At 40.1% G+C, this 23,949-nt stretch overlaps 1 protein-coding gene across 4 annotated transcripts in view; it reads right to left on the reverse strand.

Annotated features, from left to right (window-relative positions):
- The window catches only part of LOC113029449 (phospholipase D1-like), a 50,728-nt gene that overhangs the window by 8,110 nt on the left and 18,669 nt on the right, over positions 1–23,949 (reverse strand). For 3 of the 4 annotated variants that reach the window (XM_026180305.1, XM_026180307.1, XM_026180306.1), the window contains 19 exons: positions 16,146–16,316; positions 15,893–16,056; positions 15,082–15,221; positions 14,823–14,928; positions 14,655–14,720; positions 14,099–14,157; positions 13,777–13,869; positions 12,476–12,628; positions 12,244–12,393; positions 9,497–9,580; positions 8,873–8,954; positions 8,622–8,732; positions 8,348–8,530; positions 7,565–7,784; positions 2,883–3,011; positions 2,684–2,802; positions 2,395–2,508; positions 1,202–1,312; positions 844–932 (listed from right to left, as the gene is read on the reverse strand). In XM_026180305.1, coding sequence (XP_026036090.1) covers positions 844–932; positions 1,202–1,312; positions 2,395–2,508; positions 2,684–2,802; positions 2,883–3,011; positions 7,565–7,784; positions 8,348–8,530; positions 8,622–8,732; positions 8,873–8,954; positions 9,497–9,580; positions 12,244–12,393; positions 12,476–12,628; positions 13,777–13,869; positions 14,099–14,157; positions 14,655–14,720; positions 14,823–14,928; positions 15,082–15,221; positions 15,893–16,056; positions 16,146–16,284 — 2,312 coding nt within the window. In that variant the 5' untranslated portion in view covers positions 16,285–16,316. The remainder of the gene's footprint in view (positions 1–843; positions 933–1,201; positions 1,313–2,394; positions 2,509–2,683; positions 2,803–2,882; positions 3,012–7,564; positions 7,785–8,347; positions 8,531–8,621; positions 8,733–8,872; positions 8,955–9,496; positions 9,581–12,243; positions 12,394–12,475; positions 12,629–13,776; positions 13,870–14,098; positions 14,158–14,654; positions 14,721–14,822; positions 14,929–15,081; positions 15,222–15,892; positions 16,057–16,145; positions 16,317–23,949) is intronic. The other variant, XM_026180309.1, reaches the window with a different exon arrangement.

The following is a 23,949-nucleotide window of genomic DNA, read 5'->3' on the forward strand; positions in this document are numbered from 1 at the left end:
ATCCAAGATGCCATCAAACAAAGATCAGTGCCTCCAGGACCAGAACATCCGAAATATCCAATAGTTTGGTAGAGGGTTATATTCGCGCTTCACTCATTAAAGGCTATTTTAACGAGCTCAGTAACTTGAGAGGAGGAAGAGGTACTTCAGTCCTTCTAAACATGACTATAAAATCAAAACAATCCTCTAAATAACTGTACAACAACAAGCAGTCCGTGAATTTTCCAGAATGGACATTGTTCTTGTGCACAACTTTGACTTTGAGCCCAGGAAGTTGGTGCAAAAACGGATGTGAAGCATAAACTCAGATAAAAACGCATCTATGCGGGTAAAAAAAACCCACATCTGCTATAGTGTAAATAAAAAGATTTGATTAAGAATTTGAACTTCAGAGTGTGGCCATTTTAAAGATCTTTAAATGAATTATGCATTAATTATGCTACACATGTTTTCCTGCGTATGCATCCACTAAAGCTGGAAGGTTCATCAAAAACCCATCCTGGACTGTTTATAAACTGAAGCCACAGAGACGTCGGGGCAGGTTTGTGTTTCTGCAGGATAGAATAAACTTCCCGCCAGCAAAACATCACAGAGAGGAGAACCAAAAGGAAAGTATCCAAAGAGCTCTTTGACTGTGTCAGACCGAGTTCATCTGTTAAACATGTGGAAGGTACACAGAGCAACACAAACACTGTGTTTCTAGGAAATAATGTCACAATAAACCAGAGCGAGTGTCGAGTCCATTGGAGTGTTTTTACTCTAAACACACAGCAGCCACACAAACATCGACAAACTGTGTGTTCTTTCAGCGTTACGCTGTGTGCGTGTGCATCTGTGTTTTACCTGTACGCACGAATGATGCGCTCTGCAATCGCGTCTCCTATCTGGTTGAAAACATATTTGTTGTCGGCACAGCTGATGAAGAACTGATTCTGGGAGATAAAAACAGAAACATTCTTATATCCTGTACAAAGGTCACAAATATTTTCTGCACAGTGAAGAAAAGCGAAGTGCTCCTATGGATATCAAAGCTTCATGCTGCATACGCAGACCTGATTCTGCAAGAACATGAAGCCAAAATAAGGCTGAAGCTTTAAAAATCAAGTTGGTATCTTTCTATGTTGCAGCGTTTAGAAACAATTTCTACTTTTGTTGTTATACTTCTACTACAGGAAGGTGTTATATGTGTAAAAATGAAAACCTCTATGTAGATGAAGTGCTGGCTGTTCTTGATGACGTGAACGTAGGCATTGTGGATGGACTCTTCATGGTATTTGATGCCAGCAGACCAATCTGAAGCTGAGCGCAGGATCTGAGGGAACACAGATTAGCGATGGGAATAAGTCACAGACTCTGTTTCCTGTCACTCAGAGGAAACTTCACAGACAAGATTTATTACCTTTTTATGTTTATTTCAGCTTTTACAAAAAAGCTTGAAACTGTTCCTTGTGAACATGTTTCTATATTTGGTTATCAGCTAGTTGGCATTCCCATTTATTCCCATATTTTGATTTTATTCTGCTCAATTTTTCCATGCTGAATAACCTGATGTGGGTTAGCAAATAAATTACAAACAAATAACTATGTAGAAAATTTATAACATTTTTAACATTCCTTTTTTATGTTTTGGGAACCTCTGAACTGTATCTCAGATGATGTTTTGTTGGTTTGATTTCAGTGTGATCTTCAGCAGGTATTTTGCAGTTGAACGTGAAGCAGCTGGAATGAGAGTCAGCACCTCCAAGTCTGACCTTGTACAGTTTCCAAGTACGAGGTCTTGGTTCTCTGCCAGAAAACAGTGGATTTCTACCTCTGAGTTGGGGAAGAACCCCAAGCAAGGACAATAAAGATCTTATTCACAACTGATGTGATCCTAAACTGACCACAAGACAATGCAGTCAAACTCTACGAAGGTTATTTGATATGAATCACTGAATATTATCTTCATGGAAATGAAAGGATGTGTGTGCAAAAGGAATCGTGTACAATTGTACGATCTACTGTACAATATGAAGCGCCTTGAGGCGACTGCTGTTGTGATTTGGCGCTATATACATAAAACTGAATTGACTTGAATAGAAACATAATTGGACCTAAGGCAGAGCTCTGGGGGACGCCACGTCAGTTCAAGTGGCAAAGTTCTGGCCTAATAATTATAAAGCTCCTGTCTGAAAAGTGAGAAACCGGCTGATCCGGACACAACAAACTACATAATAATGTATATTACAGTATATAAACCAATGTTTGTAGCTTCAACTTTTTACAATTAATGTAAAACTAATTAATTCACCGAAGATTAAGGCACATAACTGACACCAGATGACTATTAGCTAAGCCAGCAAAAATAACAACAACCCCAAAATAGCCTACTTGGGGGTTAGTACCTCTACTAACCTGTACTTTGGTGGGGATGCAGTTGGGGACTTGGTATCGCTGTTCTCCAGCAGTGGTGTGAGACTTGGGCAGCAGATATGGGTATGACAGGGAGCGGTACTTTGGCTTCACAAGCTGGTAATGCAACAGAAAAGAGATCTCATCAACTTTTTCTTCTACAGTCATGAAAATCAAGCAGACTTTGTTTAGTGCAAGTCAGTTCAACCAGGGATCACATAATTTTTGATCACAACTTTCCCAGTTCTGTCATTTTTATTCAGACTGAAGCAGCAGCAGCATGACCCCCAACCTTAGTGAAATTCCACCGCTGGATGAAGTGTCTGGCCACATCCCGAGCTGCTTTCCCATGAACCACTGAGGCGATGTCATGCCAAGGCATTCTGGGAGTTTTGTGCCTGTCTATGAAATCTAAAGAAGCAGAAACAGGAAGTTCAGACCTAAAGAAAAGCATCCTGCATCAAGAGTGAGACCATCAATGATGTGCTTACCATCGAAAGGCTTATCTAGCTGAATCCAGTCCTTGTGCACAAAGTTGCAGTAGTCTTTCCCGTGCCAGAATCGCGTGTTCCCATGCAACTCTCTGACCCCCGCAGGCTCATTTTGCACTGGGTCAGAGGCTAAAAAACAATTGATATTGATCAATTATCTATCATCAAAAGAAGACAATGAACTATTCTTATAAAAGCTATTTCAGTGAGTTCACCCAACCTGGGGAGTTCATTTTTGACCAGTTCTTATTATACTTATTTGAAACCATTATATGGTCAATATACAATGATAACAACGGTCTCTTCTTTGAGCATTTCAGTTTTCCTGATGTTGCACCTGTGCTGTTTAAACAACGCACCATTTTCATGGTGGGATTTTCAAAGATACTGCTGCTGACAAAAATACACATCCAAGCACACACCACAGTTAAACTGTATATCAGAGATGGATGGAGTCAGCACGGTACGTGAGATTTATTGTCCAAAGTGATACAAATAAGGACCATATTTTAATAGTGGCCGTGGATCAATAGAGGCCATAAACTGATCTGGAAAGTGTTTACTGAGGTCATAGATCAAATGAAAAGTACACTTTCATACAATCAAACAAAAAAAAAGCCTGCCATTTAAAAATAGGTTTAATACCTTTACATGAGCATTGGCTTTTTATTAAATTATTAAATGTTGTTTATGTAGCGCCAATTAACAACAACAGTTCTTTCCAAGCTCCTTAGACAACAGTCACCTGAAGTCGTTTTATACATTTTTATGTGGGATAAAGATCCCACAAGTTGGACATGGACTCTTTTAACAAGCATGTAATCATTACATTAAAAAATAAAACCACCTAATTTAACACACATATCTCTTTAGGCCTAAACTGACAGTGCCAATAACACACATTCAGACACAGCAATAGATGATGTTTTTAATACTAAATGTGTTAGTCTAATGTGGTTGTATGGGGTCTGCACAGCTATTAAGGATCAAATCAGCTTCTAAATGGTTTTTCTCCCTCTGCTTGCTTCTTACAGTCTTTGAGGCTCAGGACCAGCACAGCACACATTACATCAAACTCTTACTTATCAAACTGAGTCTAGAAAAGCAGCTGCTGGACAGAGAGACATAACCTGAGTGGGAAGTATTTTGGTTTTCCAATATATTAGTAATTGTCAGTGACAATTGCTAATAACTGCAACTGTAATTATACTGCAGATCAACCTGTTTTACTTCTTGTTTCATTTGATCTTTGCTTTGGGGAACTTGTTTCTTTATTGATCGTTTCCTGCCTTCTGATATTAGAGTTGCGTTATGACTGCACTATGCAGTCACTGATGAGTTAATTCCACAAGACATCCTGTGTAAGTAAATACAAACAACGACAGTTTAATCTGCATTTCTTGAAAAATGATATCGCACAAACTTAGTTTAGAGCAGAGGTGTCTACACCAGAGGCCTGATAATGAACTAATCACTGGATTCAGGTGTGTTGACTCTGGGTGAGATCTAAAACCTGCAGGACACCGGCCCTCGAGGCCTGGAGTTACCCAGCCCTGGTTTAGAGGGTCCACACTGTCTGCACAATATATAATGAAGTCTGCAAGTTTTTGAACAGTTAAATTTGCTTTGTGTCCAAATTATTATACAAATAATCACAATGAAAAGTTCTTGAACATAGCTCTTTTTAAAAATATGCTTTCCTGACATTAATGTGTGTTGGGTGGTGGTCAGGGCTATCCAGACTGACAGGTGGGACATTGAATGTCGCCTCTCCGGTGGGGAGGGAGCCTGAGATTGTCTACTTTGAGGTCTGTTCTACAGCAAATGCAGGAAAAAAAATGTTTAAGAAAGCAAATGAGTTCTTTTTGAATGATACTTGTATTCAGTGTTATATTAATATAAATGCTGTACTAGAAATTTCAAGGATTGTAAAAAAAATAGTGTGATTTTTTTTAAGTTGGCACAAATTATTTTTTAATTTAGTAGAACTTCAAATGATTATCAGAGGGTAAACATTTAGTATTGTGCCAGAAACACCTGGCTATTCTTAGTACTGTATACCTGCAATGAACGTTATCTTAAGTAAACTTCACTTTGTTTTTTGAGGCAATGAGTTTGCATAGTCTTTTTAAGTTCTGGGAACTAATTCAATTTTACAGTGCAGCTTATCTTAGAGAGCCATGGAGACTCTGTCAGTGATATATGGGTGTTGAAAATGCTTCAACAGCCATTTTAAAGACATGAAACAGCAGCTGGAAGGAGGACAGGACATAGAGGCTGCAAGCAGACTGAACTCCACTCACCCTGTTTGCACTACAATCACTTCACCTACCCGCCAGGCTGGAGGCTCATTTCAAAAACATATTCATACGGTCAACTGTATCAGATGTGCAAACAAAGAGAAGAAGCAACAGCAGGGGTGATTTTTCTGCCCTTATTGTTTAATTTGCATCACGTTCCCTGTGATATGACATCAGCAGGATAAACGTAGATGAACGTGGCAAACAAACAAAATGCCTCCTGCAGCTAAAAACACAAAGCCTGCAGCAGCTGTTTTACTGCAGGAACGAAACACGCTCAGAAACGTGTTTGTTTAAAAAAATAAATAAATGGAGTGAAAGTGATTACAGGCTGTGGTATATCATTAAAGGGAAAATCTGAAACAGGCCACAATCAGACTGAGCTGTGAGTTATTTAAGAGAAGGCTGGTTGATTCCTTATCATTAAACTCACAAATACACGTTTTCACCCTCTGTGTGTGCGTTTTTTCCCCTTACTCCCCCATTTCTTAGCTTTTTTTGACGTTTATGAATGTATTCATGCTCTCAGCTCACTGCGTGTGCAGGTGCAATGGACTAGATAACAGCACTGAGAACCTTTGGTCGTTTGATCAAAACGTGTTATTGCATGCCCTTGTATACAGCCCCACAATGTTTCTGTTTCAATGTCTCCAATGCATACACCATGTATATAGTTCACTCACATATATGTATATATGTACACATACATATTGCTTTTTATTTTTCCCTCGTTGTATATTGTTTTCTCTTTTTTTTTTCTTTTTTTTTTACTTTTGCACCTTTGTAGTCCAGCTACCCAATTTCGCTGTGCAAGAAACTGCACAGTGACAATAAAAAGCTCCAAGTCTCTCTAAGTCAGTCGATCGGGAACATTAAACTGTGACTTTTGAGTGAGATTTTAGTTTTGTTTAGAAAATCAACGGGACTTATGGTTCACATAGAGGCCCGTTAGGTGGAAGCATTAAATCAGGTCTGTTAATGCTTGCTTGTTAGTGATAACTCATACAGTAGCGACTGCATTGGCACACAAAAATTTCTACTAATTGTTTTCCTGGTATAACATTTATTCTTTTGATTAAATGTCGTGTCTTAATTAAAGTTAAATAAAAAAATAGAAGCTTAGATTGACCTTTGACAAACAGAATCAAATGTCAGTCAAGCTGAAACCACAGCAAAGCACACTGCAAAACAGGCGATCTAGCAGCCACCCTGCCTCCAACTCACCAGCCTGGCACAGGCCGAGCGGTATGGCCACCCTCGGCTCTGACAGCCTGCCGGGGATCAGAGCCTGATGGCTGCTGATGCTGTCAGACCAACCTAAACGCAGCGCCCATGAAAACACACATCAAATCACCTTCTTCCCTCTAAGCAGGAGCATTTGAGTTCATGTTAATTAATAACACCTCATTAATTACAGGTTAATTTCAGCTGTTCTTGATGCAGTTCTGACGGCCACATAATACGAGAGACTGACGAGACCGAGGCAGATAAAAAAGCATCAGCACGAACGCCACCATCAAATATGATGAAAACAATGGAAGAAATGTTTTAATTTAACAAAAAGAGAGTAAAGAAATAGCTAACAAGAAAGAATGCATGTATTGATTTAATAAAGATAAACAGATAATAATAAATGTTCTTATTAAAGTAATAGAAAGAAAGGAAATAAAAAAAATAAATAAAATAAAAGCAAGGAATAAATAAACCTAGTAAAAATTTACATTTTAAGATGAAATGTATTTAAAAGAGATTAACATAGAAAGACAAAAAACAACCTAAACTAATAGTTTTAGATTCATTTGTCTTTAATTCCTGTTTTCTATTTCATTAATCTTTGCAAAGTTTATGGGGGCAAAGCTGATGCTTTGATTATTGATGATTACCTCACTCTGTCACCTATCATCTTCCATAGCACTGTCATTCCCAAAATGGCATGAATCGTACACCAGTAACACACAGTACTGTTTACCTAACCCATGTGTCGGCAACCTCCAACATCAAAAGAGCCACTTTAGATCATCCTATGAAACTACATTTAAAAAGAGCAGAATGTGATGGAGACATGGAGGCAGCAGATACCAATATCATTAGCCGATAGAGTCCCATGTGGCTCACAGTCTGTCTTACCATGCCTAAGCTAACCTAAACAAATTGTATCTGTTTCATCAAAACCATGTGAAAATACTGAAGGCAAGGATGAAAACACAACATAATTTAAGCGCCGGTGAGCAAAAATCTTTTATTTTTGCAGAGACACACACTCTGCACATAAAGTCGACTAAGCAGTTTTTGTTTTTTTAAAGTGAAAGTACACCCATGCACCCTGACATAAGCGTGTTCTGTGCATCTGCTGTGTTGTGCATGCACTTTTGCAAAACTCACACTCTTCGTGCTCCAGGTCACTGTCGCTATCGGGATGGGCCAGCCCGTGTTTCTGCAGGTGTCTTCTGATGCTCATCCTGGTCCTCCTCAACCTCCCGTGACTCTTTAGCCTTGGCTGGTCCATCGAGTCTGCCACAGTGAATACGCCTTTTCCGTTGCTCTGGGAAAACGTACCACTGCCGTTGGCTTGGGCAGCCATGCTGGGAGAGGCAGCTGCAGCCTAATAAACAGTAATAAAACAGATGTATTATCACTCTTGTGCTGCTTTCTTTAATGTAAGTCTGATCCAGTTAATTCAGTTAATTTATATTAATTATGACTATTGGGTTCATTTTTAGATCATTTTCCCTCTGTTCTTTTTGGGTTTTTAATATTTTTTACTAAGAAAAGTTTTTAAAAAGTTATTCAGTTGATAGAAAGCTTGGTTAGAAGAAGACTTTGAGCAGCAGATCACTCTATCAGAAACATAAAAGTTGGAGTAGGCATTTGTGATATTGTGGCTAAGAGTGTTATTAATTTGAGAGGCCCTAGAATGGTTCCCTGGGGAACACCCTTGGTTATAAGGAGGTTAATTAGCACCTAATATCAGAACATGGGAGGAGGGTTCTAAACACCTGTCTGGGTATGTTTCTGTGCAGGGTTTTCTCAATGTGAGCAGAGCATTAAATCCTTTAGTCTATTTGAAAGAAACGAGATAAGTATCTGTGGAGAGTGATGATGGGAAAATAGGTCTATAAAATGTTTTGATTCTTGCACAAAGTGACACTAAATTGAAGAAGTAACCTGCTCCAAGTGAGAGAGCGTCACACTCCCAACATCGGTGAGCCGGTGTTCCCTGTCATCCCAACGTCCATAAGCAAGGTCAATCCCACCCACAAAGGCCACCGACTGATCAATGACGATGATCTTCTCATGATGCGCCCACAGGTACACAGCGGAGGAGACGTGGTCTGGGTGGCGCATCACCTGGTGAACAAAATATCCCAAAATTTAGAGAAGAAATGCAACGTTTCAGCCATTATGAACCTGCAGAAGGCCTTTACACTTGTGTACTTGCCTTGATGTTGGGGTGGAGGCGCAGCAGTGTTCTCTTGCTGTATCCTGAGTTAATGCCCAGAGCTAACTCCACCTCCTTGTAGAGCATCACAAAGATTCGAACTCCTTGTTGCTGTGGAGGAGAGCAGGGAAACAATGAATCAGGACACAACCTTAAATTTAGGGAAAAATACTTTGTATTATATCAATATGGAGAAATTGACATGACAGCTTTACTTTTGCTATAAAAACTAAGAAAAACGTCCTTCTTACCGCTTTGCGTTTTAGTATGCAGTCGAGACGCCATCGGTTTCCTTCAACAACTGGCCTTTTCAAAAAGATCTCTGGACTCAGCCTGCGGGACGAAACAGGCCAAAAAGGTTTTTCCCCTCAGTTCACTCTCACTGTTACGCTTCCTCCTCCTTTCCTTTCATTCATCTTTTCTGTTCCTTACTTTGCTTGTTTTCTGGTTTCCCTTTTCTCTTTCCCTTTACTTCCTCTCTAGCTAATCCGGAAGCATACCAGTAGACTTAAAACTGCGGACTCCGGCCTCCAGGATACTTGATTACACTTACACACACTTATTTTTTTATTTTTTTATATACATACATATATATATATATATATGCAAGTAAAATGTAGTATTTTTGTTTAGTGGTAAGACTGATTTATAAAAACAAATACTGTCTGTCTGTGTGTGTGTGTGTGTGTGTGTGTGTGTGTGTGTGTGTGTGTGTGTGTGTGTGTGTGTGTGTGTGTGTGTAAGTAACAGTAGCTAGACTGTAACTGATCTATTTGACCAGAAACCTCTCTTAGAGGTGACCGCCACATGCACTCAGTGCACTATGAAACAGACACACAGACACACTCACAGCTCTGTGTGCGCTGAACACTCACCACCAGTCGGTGATAAAGATTTCCTCCTTGGCTTCTTCGAGAGCATTGGCCACATCCTCCATGTATGTTTTCCCGTTCACGTACCTTCAGAAGAACCACAAACAAACCCACAAATTACACTTCAATCATCGCCTTCTCAAAATGGGAAAATCAGTCCAAAACAGTTTTTTTTTTTTAAATTTCATATTAAAAAGTACAAAAAAAAGAAATAATCGAAGGAGCACAAGACAAGACATCCATGAAATCTGTTTTTTTTCTCCCATTCAACACTTTGTTTATTTTCTTTCCTACTGTGAACAACAACACAGAAGGCATCAGAACTAGTTCACCACATATAAAATATTCTGGATTCTTTTATTTTGAAGGTGTGCCCTTCATAAACGGAATTGTCCTTCCTTTACTTTGCACTCCAACTCATTCCAAACTGCCTCAGCTGATTTTAACCTGGGGGATTATGAGTTATGAGTCGAGCCTGGAGGGGTTTCTAATCAGGGTCCTGATGAAGGGTCCCACTTATCTATAACCTGACTGGTCATCATGTTGCTGTAGGACAGGGGTGGGGCAACTCCAGGCCTCGAGGGCCGGTGTCCTGCAGGTTTTAGATATCAGCCTGGGTCAGCACACCTGAATCAAATGATTAGTTCATTATCCGGCCTCTGGAGAACTTCAAGACATGGTGAAGAGGTAATTTAGCCATTTAGATCAGCTGTGTGGGATCAAGGACACATCTAAAACCTGCAGGACGCCGGCCCTCGAGGCCTGGAGTTCCCCACCCCTGCTGTAGGATGTTGTGGAAGCCATGCATGCTGAATTAAACTGCAACACTATCCTCACATCTCCTCCTGCATGTAATTACCATCTGTCCACCTTCTCTGACAAAGACACAGCTGCGGAGGTTGTGATGTGTCTGCTGCTTTAACTCGCTGAGATTGACTCTTATTTAAGTTGCTTTTATTTCTATTTGACTCGTGAGTGGAGTGCTAACTTTTTTATTTATGTAGGAGGAGTGAATCAGAGTAGGAATAGTTTTTTCTTGTGCTATTTGAATTATAACCTGCGACGTAGCCTGACGTGCACTTCTTGCCCTCCCTCCTCTTTGTTCCCTCTCCCTGTCACACCCTTCCTCATGTCCTTCCTCCAACTTCACTTCTTCGTTTTTCTCTCTCTCGTGCACCAGGTGGGAAAACTTGCTGATTGCTCTGTCTTCTGTTTAACAGAGAATGGGAGCGTGTTCTCATCCCTCCTCAAACCCAGCTGTTCCAGCTTTCCCTGACCTTTGATCCTGTCTAAGAGACAAAACAGTTTCTGCAGGAGGCTGTAAACATGTTTACTTCTGCTGTAAAATTAGGCATTTTAACATGGGAGTCTGTAGGGAACTGACTCACTTTTGAAGCCAGCCCCAGTGGACATTAGAGGACCTGCAGTTATTGGAACTTGAGCACTAGGTTCATTTTTCAGCCTCCGAGGTTTCAGCTTTAGCCGTCCTCTGGTTTCATTGCAGTGTTTGATGCTTTTTGCTCTTGTTTGGACAGAAAGAAAAATGAAACGAACACTTCTCCTCTCACTTTTCAATCTGTCCATTGCCTGTTGAATCCTTATGCTCTTGACAGCAGGCACACACTCACTCACAGTGTGTCTCACAGATGGTATAGGGTTCCCCAGCGGGAGGACAGGTGATGAGCAGGTGAGTCTCACTTTCCCTTGCTTTGTGTCGGGTTACTCCAGCGCGAGACACACATTTGTGCATCTACCTTGTGAGGATTGCCTCTTACATAATGCTTTTTCTTTGTGTAACCTCGCAGCTACAGTCTTTAAATCTCTAAAAGTGGCTCATCACTTTCTATAAATGTCCTCATGTTTAAAGTCTAAACCTCAAAGCAGTTCCCACAAAGGCAGAAGTACACAAACACACACTAACCTGCACACTGTGCCAGCTGGACCGGGTATTGTCTAGACTTTTTTTTAAAGTGATCCTGCGTCTGGTGATTGGCACTAAAGTGCTTCAGTTTAAGGTTAAGAGGAAGATGTGAGGCTGTTTTTTACTGCTTGTTAATAAATAAAAAAAGCTCAGTTCATACACAGATCAGCTCGTATCCATTTAAGTTTAAATCTCTAAGTTCCAACTGTGTCTGCTTGCTGCCGAGTTTTAAGTTGCCTGAAGCATCAGCGTCACAGCAGTGAAGAAAAAACTGACCTGTATCCACATCTTGTTCGCTTGCTTTTATGGAAACTGTACTGTAATGCTTTATAATGGCAGTGGATTTTACCCGCTGTTATCCAGAAGTTCAGTTTAAATGGTGATGTGTTCACTTGCAGCTGAACTTTGCAGCCTTCACTCACTCTTTCACTTGAGAGCATCATTAAATAGCATTTTAACAGCTCTGCATTCACTTTCTGTATCAGGCGCTGAGAGCTTTCCAGTTATGATGCATTTACCTATTGCAGCAGAATAGTGATGTGTGTTTTGGAGGTATCCATTACTGAGGTTCTCTTATATTGTTTTGCTGCTTTTAAACTGAAGTAAACACAGAACAACAAAGAACTGAAATAAAGAAATCGTCTAAGAGTCTGTCAACAAGATCGGCCCGATGCACAGTCCACAAATGTAGATCGGTGTATCCCTAACTCGGTCTAATGTGACTCAGGAACTGAAACTACTTTGACTAGAAGTGATCTGAATGTTAAATAACAGGTTTTAAGGTGTCAAATGTGAGTGTAACTACAGCAGAAAGAGTAAGTGTGGTTACCATTTGGCAGGGATGTTCACTTCCACTCTAGCGAAAGATCCAAAGCGGTGATCTTTGAGGAAGGCTGAGCCATTCTTCTGGACAAAGCCTTCAATGGACTGACCCCACCAGCGGGCATGTCTGTAGCTGTTGCACTTGAGCACCAAAGACCTGCACAAACACTACTTCAGTTTCTGATTTTCTTCAAGCCTTAAAATATTGAACATAAGCAGTAAAAATAGCCATCGCAGACCTGGAGAGACTGTCCACACGGACGCCGTGTTTGGTATCCGTGTCCTTGGAGTCCATCTTGATGCCAAACTCTTTGTCAAACAGCATTACAAAGGAGATGGCGCCTGAATCCATCTTCATGTACAGCAGAAACGAGTCCTTCACCACCAACCAGCTGCACACACACACACACAGGCAGTATTTTAAGTAAAAGTTTTTTATTGTCATATACTTCCTTAAACACCATTTGGCTTATGTAAACATAATGGCTCCCCTTTAAAATAAATACATAAATAAATAAAGCTGACGAGCTTCTTAGATTCAAAATGTTTATCTGTTATGATGGATCACGGCATTTTAAAAAGGTTAAATACCCCATTTGGCGTGCCACATATTTAACTGGTTAAATGTCAACTCTTCCTACTTGTAATGAACCAAGCAGGATGGTTCAGGAAACCCCCTATGAAGCGCAACAAATACACAGAGCAATGTTTCTAATATTAATATTCTTCTGTTCACCATTTCACACCCAGGAGTTCATGCAATTAGTTCCTATCCTTGCGTGATTGAGTGTGGATTTGCATTTAACTTATGATGCACATCCTGGGAATAAGATGAAGGATTTAAATAAAAAGAATCAAAGGTGAATTCTACTGTTTGCTAAAGAAAATGAATCTAAAGCTAAATGGAAAGAACTTTACTGTTTTTGAGTCAGTCAGCTGTGGCAACACTGACGATCCTAATCAAAGTTTCCTCTTGTTGTTTAGTGGACTTACCTGTTAACCCTTCTTTCCTGCCATTAATAAGAGGCTCTGTTAAAATGACGTGTCAGCATTTTACTCCGTATCCAAGGCATTAACGATTCTGAACTGCAGTTGTACAATTTGCAGACCGTTACAGTGATTTTAACACTAATTTCAAGTATAAATCTAAGGAAGGTTTGTACAGATAAGGTTCCAGATAAGATAGCATAACATAAAACATTGCTTTAAATGCTTTATATTTAAATCTCATCTTCAGGACGTTTGGTTTGTCAGCTACATAGATAGATTCAAATGTTTTTCTTAAATCGAGTACTAACTTTTCACTTCAGAACCCCCAAGAATTGAACCCTTTCCTCAGATTAAACAGCCAATAAATACAGCATTGCATCTTCTGCATAGACGAGGTGATGCACCGGTAAGATGTCTCTAAGCTTCCCCGTCATTTCCTGTTTTACCCAAGCTGCTGTGTATTTGTGACATATCACAAGCTCACATTGAAAATGACCAAGACTATTAAGGCTAAGCAAACATCCTGTAAGAATCCTGATTATTTACTGACCGTTTGGACCAGCGGTAGCACATTCTGCTGCGACCACAGCAGTTCATGCCGGGGATCCGATGGCCGCCGGATCTCTTCAGCACCATTCCCTCTCTAAAAGACAAAAGGACAGTTCATAATATAGAAAAATACTTAGAAAGGACTGGTTAGGAGAACCTTATTATACAAAGCAAGACAAGATTAAATATTTTGCCATCAACTTTAACCTGCACTCCCCACCTACACCATCTTTGAGTAGAAATTTCAGAATTTCACTGGATATATTTCTTAAAGTGCAAGATTTCAGTGAAAAATTGACACATTGATAACAAATGATTCTTACAGTCCTTTTGGTCCCAGGTCGTGAATGAAAGACAATTGACTAACATCAATGAACTCCATCTGAAAATCAAGCAAAAATATTTATAAACTCACTTTCACAAGATTGTTGTCTACTTATCATCTTCTAAGTTGACCTGAAAAGGTCGTCAGTGTTTTCCAAAATATATTGAAACCTTTCAAGGTTAACTGTTATGCTTTTCTCTATTATGTACAGTGTTACTACAGTGGATGTTCATATTAAGCATTGCCAAAGTTTTTAAAAATGAAGCTCGGATTCCAGAATACTCTAAACACTCAGTTTCTTTCTCTCTTTTTTAACCCGGTCATGTTAGATAAAGAAGCCCTGCCCACTTCTTACTTAAACCTGTTTGCAAGATGTAGCCAATCAGAAGTTGGCTTAGAGGGGGTTGGACCTAAAACTGAGGGGCCAAGTTTAAGGTAAGAAGGATTATTTGGAACTGTGAATTATGCAAAGTGACTCTGATAGAATCCAAAAACAAAAACATGGAGCTGAAAATGAGCAGAATGTAGTTACTTTGTAACTTTTGTGTCCTTACCGTAGCGTGGTAGTTCCTATACATCTGCATCGCTAGCACAGTATTCAAGTAATCTTCCAGTTGTTTCTAGATCAAGGAAACAATGAGAAATATTCAGTACAATTTAATATACGTAGTACATAAATCTGGTACCATAAAATTAAATATCGGCCATCAGGAGCAATTTACCCTTCGACTGGAAACTCCTCTGTCCAGTTCGCCATCGCCTCCTCTGGGGAGTTCTGGGATCTGGCTCACCTCACTCCTCAACGGTATGTTCCTCTTCACCGTGTGACTGCAGAGAGAGAAATAAAATAAAGTTTTGTTAGGAGGCTGTGTGTTCAAATCCAAGAACATGCAGTGGAAATACAGGCAGAAAAATGAGCTCTGCAAAGCACAGTGAAGATAAAATATGAACTGTGAATAGGCACAGGAGGCACTGAGGTACCTGCGTGGAAGTGGAATCTTCATGAAGGTCTTGTATGTTCTCAGTTCTCTGTGGAGATCGATGAAGTGCTTCTCCTTCCTCTTCACCAACCATGTAAACTCTCCATGTTTCATCTCAATTTTATACACAGCTGGCATTGACTGCACACACAGCAGGGCCTCCAGTTATTTACATTCAGTGTTTATCATTTCAAAAAGCTCATCAAATAAATGGGATTAAAATAAAGATTGGGATTTAGTCTAAAATTTTGACATCATTTCTTTTGTTTCTGGTTGATAAACTGCCAACTTTTACTACGTTGTTGGAATCTTTAAGTAATCGAGTTACCTGGTTTTCCTAAGCAGCTAAAAGTTTCCCTGGGACACTGGAATAATGACTTCTTCTGCTTTATCCATGACTGTAGATGCCATCTCAGCTGCTGCTACACCCAACCTCAGCTACATCAAGTTACTAAAATGGACCTTTTCAGTGCATTTTTACTGCTGGTGCTTTTAAGAGCATTTTAATGGACAGATATTGTGCCTTGTTGGGAGGTAAAAACCATCACCTATGTTACAGTATTGGTAAGTAAAACTCTGGTACCCAGTTTCTTGCTTAGCCCTAATCAGCAGGTATCTGTGCCTGTGTTGCATCCACACAATATACAGATGCAGCTTGCTAACCATCTAGCTGCAACTTAGCACACCATCCTCTTCTACAAATATAGTCCCTTCTGGCTCAAACTGTGACGTCACAGTGGCTACCTCCATGTTTCATGTATAGTGTACGGCTAAATGCATTTTCTTCCCTACAGTGACAAAAAGCTCTTCACCTTGTTGACGCTCCTCTGCGTGGTGAGGTTGAAGCGGTCCTGAACTGAGGTGAAACGCTCCACCTCCAGGATTTTGACAGTGATGGGAGAGGAAAGGTAGACTTTGGCCTCTGTCTCCTTGAAACCCACTGTGTTGTAAATCTCTTTAAAAGGCAAACCCTCTGCTATTGAAAAAATATAAACAGTTACACAAACAAATCGCTTACACAACAAGTAGAGAAACACCTGTACAGAGTGCAGTGATGGCAGGTACCAGGTGCATTGGTGTCTGTCGTGTCATAATCTCCATCGCCTAAATCGAGATCGCGGGTGTCCAGATTGTCCATGATGTCGCTCATATCACTGGCAACCAGCTGCAGGGTGCTGGACGATGGCTCAATCTGCTGCAGCATGGCTAGCACTCAGTCTGGAGCCCGGGGCTCACCTGGCAGGTAATGAGGGAATATGGTGGTTAAGTCAAAGATAAGGAACAAAACTGGATGTGGTCATCTAGAGTAAAACAGATCAGAATGTGCCAATTAAACTTTTAGATTTTAAAAGCAACCGTCTCTGTGGATAAAACTAGCTCTAAGAATCCTGTTCTGATGTGTTTTTAAAACTCTTTATCTGACATTAATTGCTTATTACAGACTTCAGGTTCAGTTGCTGTGGGGGAAAAATAATCAGGAAGCCTTGAGTCTGGTCTAAACCAACAGAGAAACATTTGATCTCAGAGTCAACATGTAACCACTCGCTGCTTGTGCACTGAAAAGAAATGTCAGGGTATCATTAACGGCAGCACAGCGACCAACATCAGAGCGCTCTAAACCCATTACAGTTCCTGTCTGACGGTCAGTTCAGTTCATTAAATGGATCATTTCATGTTGCCTGAAAAGAACTTCAGGTGAATTTCTTAATTGGAATTATGCAAAATTCCCGGTCCACATCCCAAATTTTGGATGAGTCATCCAGCCAACATGACAAGCTCACTGGTGTGTTTCACCCACGCACAGCATTTCTCTTCACATTCATGTTTCTGGGTCAGTTTGTGTGAAAATCCTCTCCAGTGAATCCTCTTCATTCATGAGTGCACACGTGAACACCACTGACCCCTTTTTGTTTGTTTTTCCTTTTTTTCCCCAACTCTTGCTCCGCATGCTAAGACATACAATTGTACAGGGGAATATGTGCTTCCTGTGCTTCTCCTCTGTTAATCCTGATCTTTGGATTAGTGTCTTATGTGAGGTTAACTGCCGCTGCGGGAGAATAAAGGAGGAGGAGAATGGACCGGTAGGCTGTAGTACAAGAAAGGGGATTAAAGAGGAATCCAGGAAAAGAAAAGATGTGTATAGAGGTTAAAAAATGGATAAGAGCGCTTATAAGAAAGCACGAGAAAAGGTTTCTGAAGTAAAGCAATGCTTTACCGTGTGGCAATCCTGAAATCCTGACTGACATCACTGATATAAACATCCACATTATCATATCCAGGTTCCATCTATCTGCCGTTTGGAGCTGAGTAAAGCCCACTTAGATTAAAGCTGTAATGTTTAAAGATCTTTCAGGTGAAGTGGGAACTTTATTTTATCAGGTGATCAGCCTGTGGTCAGAGGATTGTTCCACAGTCTTGATGCATGCTCAATTATCCAGGGAAGGACATCCCGAAAAGTTGATTCTGTGCATTTGGATGTAATGCTACGTCCAGATGAACAGAATCAACCTTTTGGGATTGTCCCACAGATTTTTTTGCAAACATTTTAGCAATGATGACAGATTAACTGTTGGGTTTAGGTCACACGAATCAAAATCAGATATTTTCTCTCTTTTAGCTCAACTTTTGGTCTCCACCACATCCTCAGGCTGAACACTGACCCCCAACTCATGTTCCAACCGTGTCTGCTTGCTGCCTAAAATGAGATTTGTTCAATAAGAATGAAAAATAGTATCGTTGTGGGCTATAAAACTCAAACATTGAACTGAAAGATGCCGTAAATCTTTCAGCATGCTGTAATTCTATAAATATCTTGATGTGTGCTGAATTGTATACAGTTTTCATGTGAGCAAATAAGAATTAAACACTAGTTGACATTGACCTCCAGAACCACCACAGGAGCCCCTAATGAATTCTCACAGTCTCCATAGCTTTTAATATACCCAGCACCTTGCTTTACTATGATACATATGACATCCATCCATTTTCTGATGCTTAATGGGTCCAGGTTTTGGAGGCAGCAGTCCAAGCAGAGATGCCAAGACCTCCCTATTACCAGCCCCTCCTCCAGCTCTTCCAGGCGGGGGGGGAGGGGAGGAGGCAGAGGTGTTCCCAAGGCAGCACAGAAACATGATCTCCCCGTGTGTTCTGGGTCTGCCCCGGTGCCTCCTGAAATAACAAGGTGGTGTCCCGGACACATCTTAGTCAGACGGCGAAAACGGGCTCAAAAAACTCAAGTTAGCTCTTTATATGCTTTCATTGATTTATCATCTTGATGCATTCTCAATCATCCAGGAATCTCCAAAAGTTGATTCTGTTCATCTGGACGTAGCGTTCTGTGGGAGAAACGTTTCGTCACTCATCCAAGTGACTTCTTCAGTCTCAGCTGACTGCAGGTTTCCCCAAATATTATAAACACTACATTTGCATAATGACTGAAACCAGCCCACTGAGGGAACAATGGGCTGGGGGGTCAGTTCCTTAATCATAATTATGCAAATTCTCATGACCATTGATCAACAATCACTGACCAAAACTCACTGATCAATGGCCATGAGTACCATTCACAGAGAGTTGGGGAATGGCTGCAATCACAGCATTGTAAGATGGCGAAAGATGTACCCTTAGGCTCCCTCCTTGATTCAGAGATGGTCTTTCCCTTTTCATGTAAATGGCCTCCTTGACTCCGCCCTCAAACCAGCATTCCTCCCTGTCCAGGATGTGTACATCCTCATCCTTGAGTGTCCACTGGCCTGTAGGTGTGAATAGACTGCAGAGTCCTGGCCTGACGAGGTGGCTCTTCTGTGTTGTGCCATCCGCTTCGCCAGAGGTTGTTTGGTTTCCCCGATGTATAAATCCTGGCAATTCTCCTGGTACTTAACAGAGTAACAGAGTTTTTGGCGCAGCGTGTTTTGGGGTTTAAAAGCCACAGAGACCCGGTGTTTGCATAATTATGATTAAGGAACTGACCTCCCGGTCCATTGTTCCCTCAGTGGGCTGGTTTAAGTCATTATGCAAATGTACTGTTTATAAGGTTGGGGAAACCTGCAGTCAGCTGAGACTGAAGAAGTCACTTGGATGAGTGACGAAACGTTTCTCCCACAGAACGCTGCGTCCAGATGAACAGAATCAACTTTTTGGAGATTCATTGATTTATATTTTCCTGTTTTCTCAGCATGAATAGTCGTCTCTGTGGTGGCCCTGTGACAGGCTACAGACGTGCCCAGGGTGCAGCCAACCTCTCACCCTGTTAAATGTGGCTGTTAAATAGATAACTTGAAGAAAATGGACGGCTTGATTTACTGTCCATCATTTTTATTGATCATCCTGAACCAGCTTCTACTTCAAACTCAATGCTGTACGTCATTACATTTTGTGGGCATCTCCAGGGTGATGCAGAGGAGGCTTAAAAGCAGGAAATAACTACACAGCTTCCTTGTTTTTAATGTGTTTTAATGGACAAGTTTGACGCCGACTCATCTGAAATAAGGTCTGGGGTTAAGACGAGCTTAAAAATATGAAGCTTAAGTAAAAATCTCAGCTGTCAATTATGAAGCTTTTATATTGTGAGACATATTCAGTGTCATCACGCTAAAAATAGGAAGTTATTCGTGGTTATGCTGACATCATGCGGTGTAGTTTATAGTTTAACGTTAGTGCTTTGCTTTTAGGAAGATCTCAGTTAAGTTGCAAATAATATGTTACTGATAAACTTCTTTATTATTGCAAAAAAGGTATTTTCTTTCAATCAAAGGAACCAAGGCAATGCTAACCAACTTCCTGGCTGGCCTTAAAAAAAAAAAAAAAAAAAACATTAAATAAACTGCAAAGAATTCCGGGTCCATGATTTCCTTCTTTTTTCTTTCTTCTTTTTTCTCTGTTCATAAACAACAATTTTAATAGTCAAATCTAACAAAGATTGATCTTAGATTTACAATATGTTTATTAATTGGATACCTTCAGATTGCAGAGGACTTCCCCTTTTAAATTTAACCCAAAGAAAGAAAAATATTTTTAATTCACTTTCACCTCATCTCTGCTTATATTTTAACAGAAACATTAAACCAGTGATATCACACATTTAGGTCCGTCAAGGTCTCTGGTGTGAAGCTTATTTGTAAAACTGTCATCATGTTTGACTAAAAACACGTCTATCTAAAGGTAACATATTGTAAGAGGCAGCAGAAATACAGTCGATAATAAGATTGTGCTTCATTACTGTTCTCTATTTAAAAAAATAAACCACGCAGGAGTCAGATTTCTGACATTATGATGCAATTCCTGCCGGACAAAGTCTAACAGCTCATTCTTAGGAAGAACATGGGTTATGTTTGGGTTTAGTCAGAACTGGTTTCACTGTGGTCTGTCTGCTTTCACTTCCTGCGCCAACAAAACACCAAGAACAACCACACAAGCAGGAAAACCGCACCCCGCTGAACCCCAAAGAGCATTTCTTTGCTTGCAATGTTTATTCACAGATAAAAAATCTGGCTAAATAACCGTTAATCCAACTCTCCCACAGCCACGCAAGCCATCACAGTTTACACACACACACACACACACACACACACACACACAAATCATGCATTTTAAAATAAATGATTTAATCCAAATCCTTTTTTATTAAATTTGAGGATTTCACACAAAGCCCCCTATTAAACTATCCACAAATAAACAATAACAAAAAATAAACAGCAGCCAAGTACAGAACTAAAGCATGAAGGAGTTACATAATGATTTGCTATTCAAACTCCATCAGTACGTTGGAATTATCACTCCAGCCCTGACCTTTGCATTTTTAGTTAGAAAAACTGTCTGAACAGCTGCTTTGCAATATTAGGAGAAATATGAGCAAAGCTTCTTGTTTCATACTGAAAGTCTAGTAGGAAAGGGAAGGAAAGACGACGACTCACTGAAGTGTCATTTGCAGAGTCAGAAGGAACACGAACACGAACACACACACACACACACACAAACAGAAAAAACTGTACTGTCCGTCACTAAGCACTAACTTACTAAAGGAGAAGTGCAGATTAAGTAACCAACTTTGAAGTTACCAAGTTGGGTCATGCATGAGCCTGGAGGGGTGCAACTATAAAGCTAGATTTATGGGTTAATGAGATATGTCCAGTTTACAGTCAGACTGGTTAGTGTCACAAAGTTGCTGGCTCTGTTTTTATCGAGCTAGATCACTATGGTAACTTATGCTGTACACATATCCCAGACTGGAGCAGGTTTCATTTGATTTTGGTTTAAAAATCACCCCAAAGTGCCAAATTTGAGCGAAATCCTATTTTTTCTGCTTCCAGAGTATGTTTTGTAAATGCAACATGTTGAGCAGTAACTTACTAATATCGCTGAACAACAACCAGCTGCACAGTTAGAGCCGTCAAAACAGCTTAACTGACAGATATTAACCATTATTAATGAAACTGAGCAAATATAAAAAGAAATATTGTCAATAATGTTTGTTATAAACATGTCTCCAGTCGATCTCTGAGGTAAATAAAGATCCACTATTGGAGCATTTATGATCGCCCACATAAAGTTTTTAAGGACACTGAGATCATCGTGGATCATCAGTGCATTCTCAATGTGAAAATAGCTTTTTTCTAATTACTAAGATTGAATGGAGTTTTGTGGGTGTTTATGGTCCTCTGCTGCTGTGAATTTCTACTGTAGTTACAGATTTTTGTTTCTAATTTGTCGGTTTCATCCACCCAAACATTTCATCTCCAGTTTGAAAATATGTTGTAAAGAAAAAAATATTATAGCGTTATATAGTTATCAAACAATCCTGACTGATTCACGTCACACAAACACACCAACTTTGAGGTGGATGGACTACAATAAAGGGCCATGTCAGGTTTCTGAAACTGGAGGTTGTGAAGAGCATCGGTTCACTAAATCTGGACAGAAAAACTTCTAACAAAACTTCCTTTATGCTGAGACTGCAGACAGCAGGGTCATTGGGCTTTAAAAAGATGACTCCATGCTGTTGCCAACAATACAGATAGACTGGGGAATGTTTTCTTGGCACACTTTGAACACTTAATTTACCAGTAAATCGTGGTTTGACTGCCACGACATGAGTGTTTCTGCTGACTCTGTACAGTTTTCTTTATTGCCACAGTTTACTATCGTCTAATGGCTTCCAACACGAAGTCAGAAGTCAAATTTTATGAACATGGAAATGCAATCAGTGACTTCCGTCTCAAGAGAAGACGTCTAATAAACTGTATGCATGTTGAGATATTATGTACTAATTATGTACTAAGTTAATTAGCTTTCCCTTTAGCAGTCATGTACAGAATCACCTCTCACTTGTCAAATCTCATTAAAAAGATGCTGAAAAACTTTGTTTACTCAGCCCCAAAATAAGTATTTAATTTTGCTCATTTAAAGCAATGGTTCTCAAATCTTTTGTTTACCCTTACCCCCCTGAAGCCCCACTTCAGGAGCCATAAAAAGCTCACGCACAGCTTGCACAGGCTGAAAAGCTTGGTTCATTTATAGGAATGGGTACCGGTATCCGGGCCGTCATTCTTCTCGGGCGAGTAGCTTAATGTTGTTCGTGTGTAATTTACGTTGAGTAGGCCAACTATGTTATTAAATTAATGCATGTAGGGTGAACTAGCAAACACCGTCGTAGTTATATGCGGCTGTCTTCATGTTTGATGGCAGATACATCCTTCACTCTGGCCAAAAAGGCTAAAATGACCAAAGAAAAAGTGGTCGAAATTCATAGGGCAGTGACAAAATTTAAAGTCAAAGATCTCCATCCATTTTCAACGGTGGAGTCAAAAAAAAAAAAGACGGCTAAAAAAAAACAAAAAAACAAAACAAACATAAGACGACAACGTTTGTGTTCTCCATTCGTTAAGCACGAGCACTGTTTCAAAAATACCGATTTGGCACCGGTATCGGATAAAACCTAAACGATACCCATCCCTATTCATTTAGCACCAGTCACACAGGCCTGGAGACTGGTCTGCAACCATTTGGCAACCATGGGTTAGTAGAGAAAGTGTACCTGGGGATTTAGCAGTCGCTGGGTTGCAAAAAGGTGCTGCCCCAAAAATCTTCTTACAATCTTTTTAAGTGGAAGATGCCGACAAGCAGACAAGTCAACATCTTCCAAGCAAACTACCAACCACAGGACCCTGCTAAATTCACCCAGCAGACTACAGCAACAACTTGTCAACTGCTTAGGGAATACCTACAGACAACAGAGGTTGCCAGAGGGTTGACAACCAATCAGTAGGCCTCTGAGCTGTTTGATAAACTGGTTTAAAACCAACGTAAACAAAACGTCCATATACAATGTTTCCTTGTCACCACTTATATTTAGCTATTAGATACTAACCTTTCACCCCAATAATTTAAAAAGCTTAAGAAGGTAGAGCATCATGATTCTACTAGTACATCCTGCATATTAGACTTTCCCCTTAGTACACTACTGAGTTAAAAAGTACACACTCTTAATTATATGTTCAGTTGCAAACTAAAAGCAAATTTCACGCAAATACTGTGGCCTTTACTGAACCATAACACCACAAACAAAGAAAGTTACACAGTCCTCACAGAAAGATACACACGCGCAGTACACTGCATGTATTATGCAAACTAGCTACGGAACAAAGATCGTGAGTGTTTCTGGGTTTTTTTCCTCCATCAGAGTCGGATTGAAAGTGTGTATCTGAGGTGTGTCTCAATAACAATAGCTGCTGGTGGAACCGGTGGTGCAGGGATGGAACAAGAGGGGAAGAAATAAAGGAGAGGTTAACTAAAGTGAGGAAAAGTGGCCTACAGTCAGATTAAATCAATAATCTGAGGTGTGATGGCATAAAAGAAAATTTTAGCCTAGAGT

Source organism: Astatotilapia calliptera, chromosome 9 (assembly GCF_900246225.1).
Source record: "Astatotilapia calliptera chromosome 9, fAstCal1.2, whole genome shotgun sequence".
In the NCBI taxonomy this organism is placed as follows: domain Eukaryota; kingdom Metazoa; phylum Chordata; class Actinopteri; order Cichliformes; family Cichlidae; genus Astatotilapia; species Astatotilapia calliptera.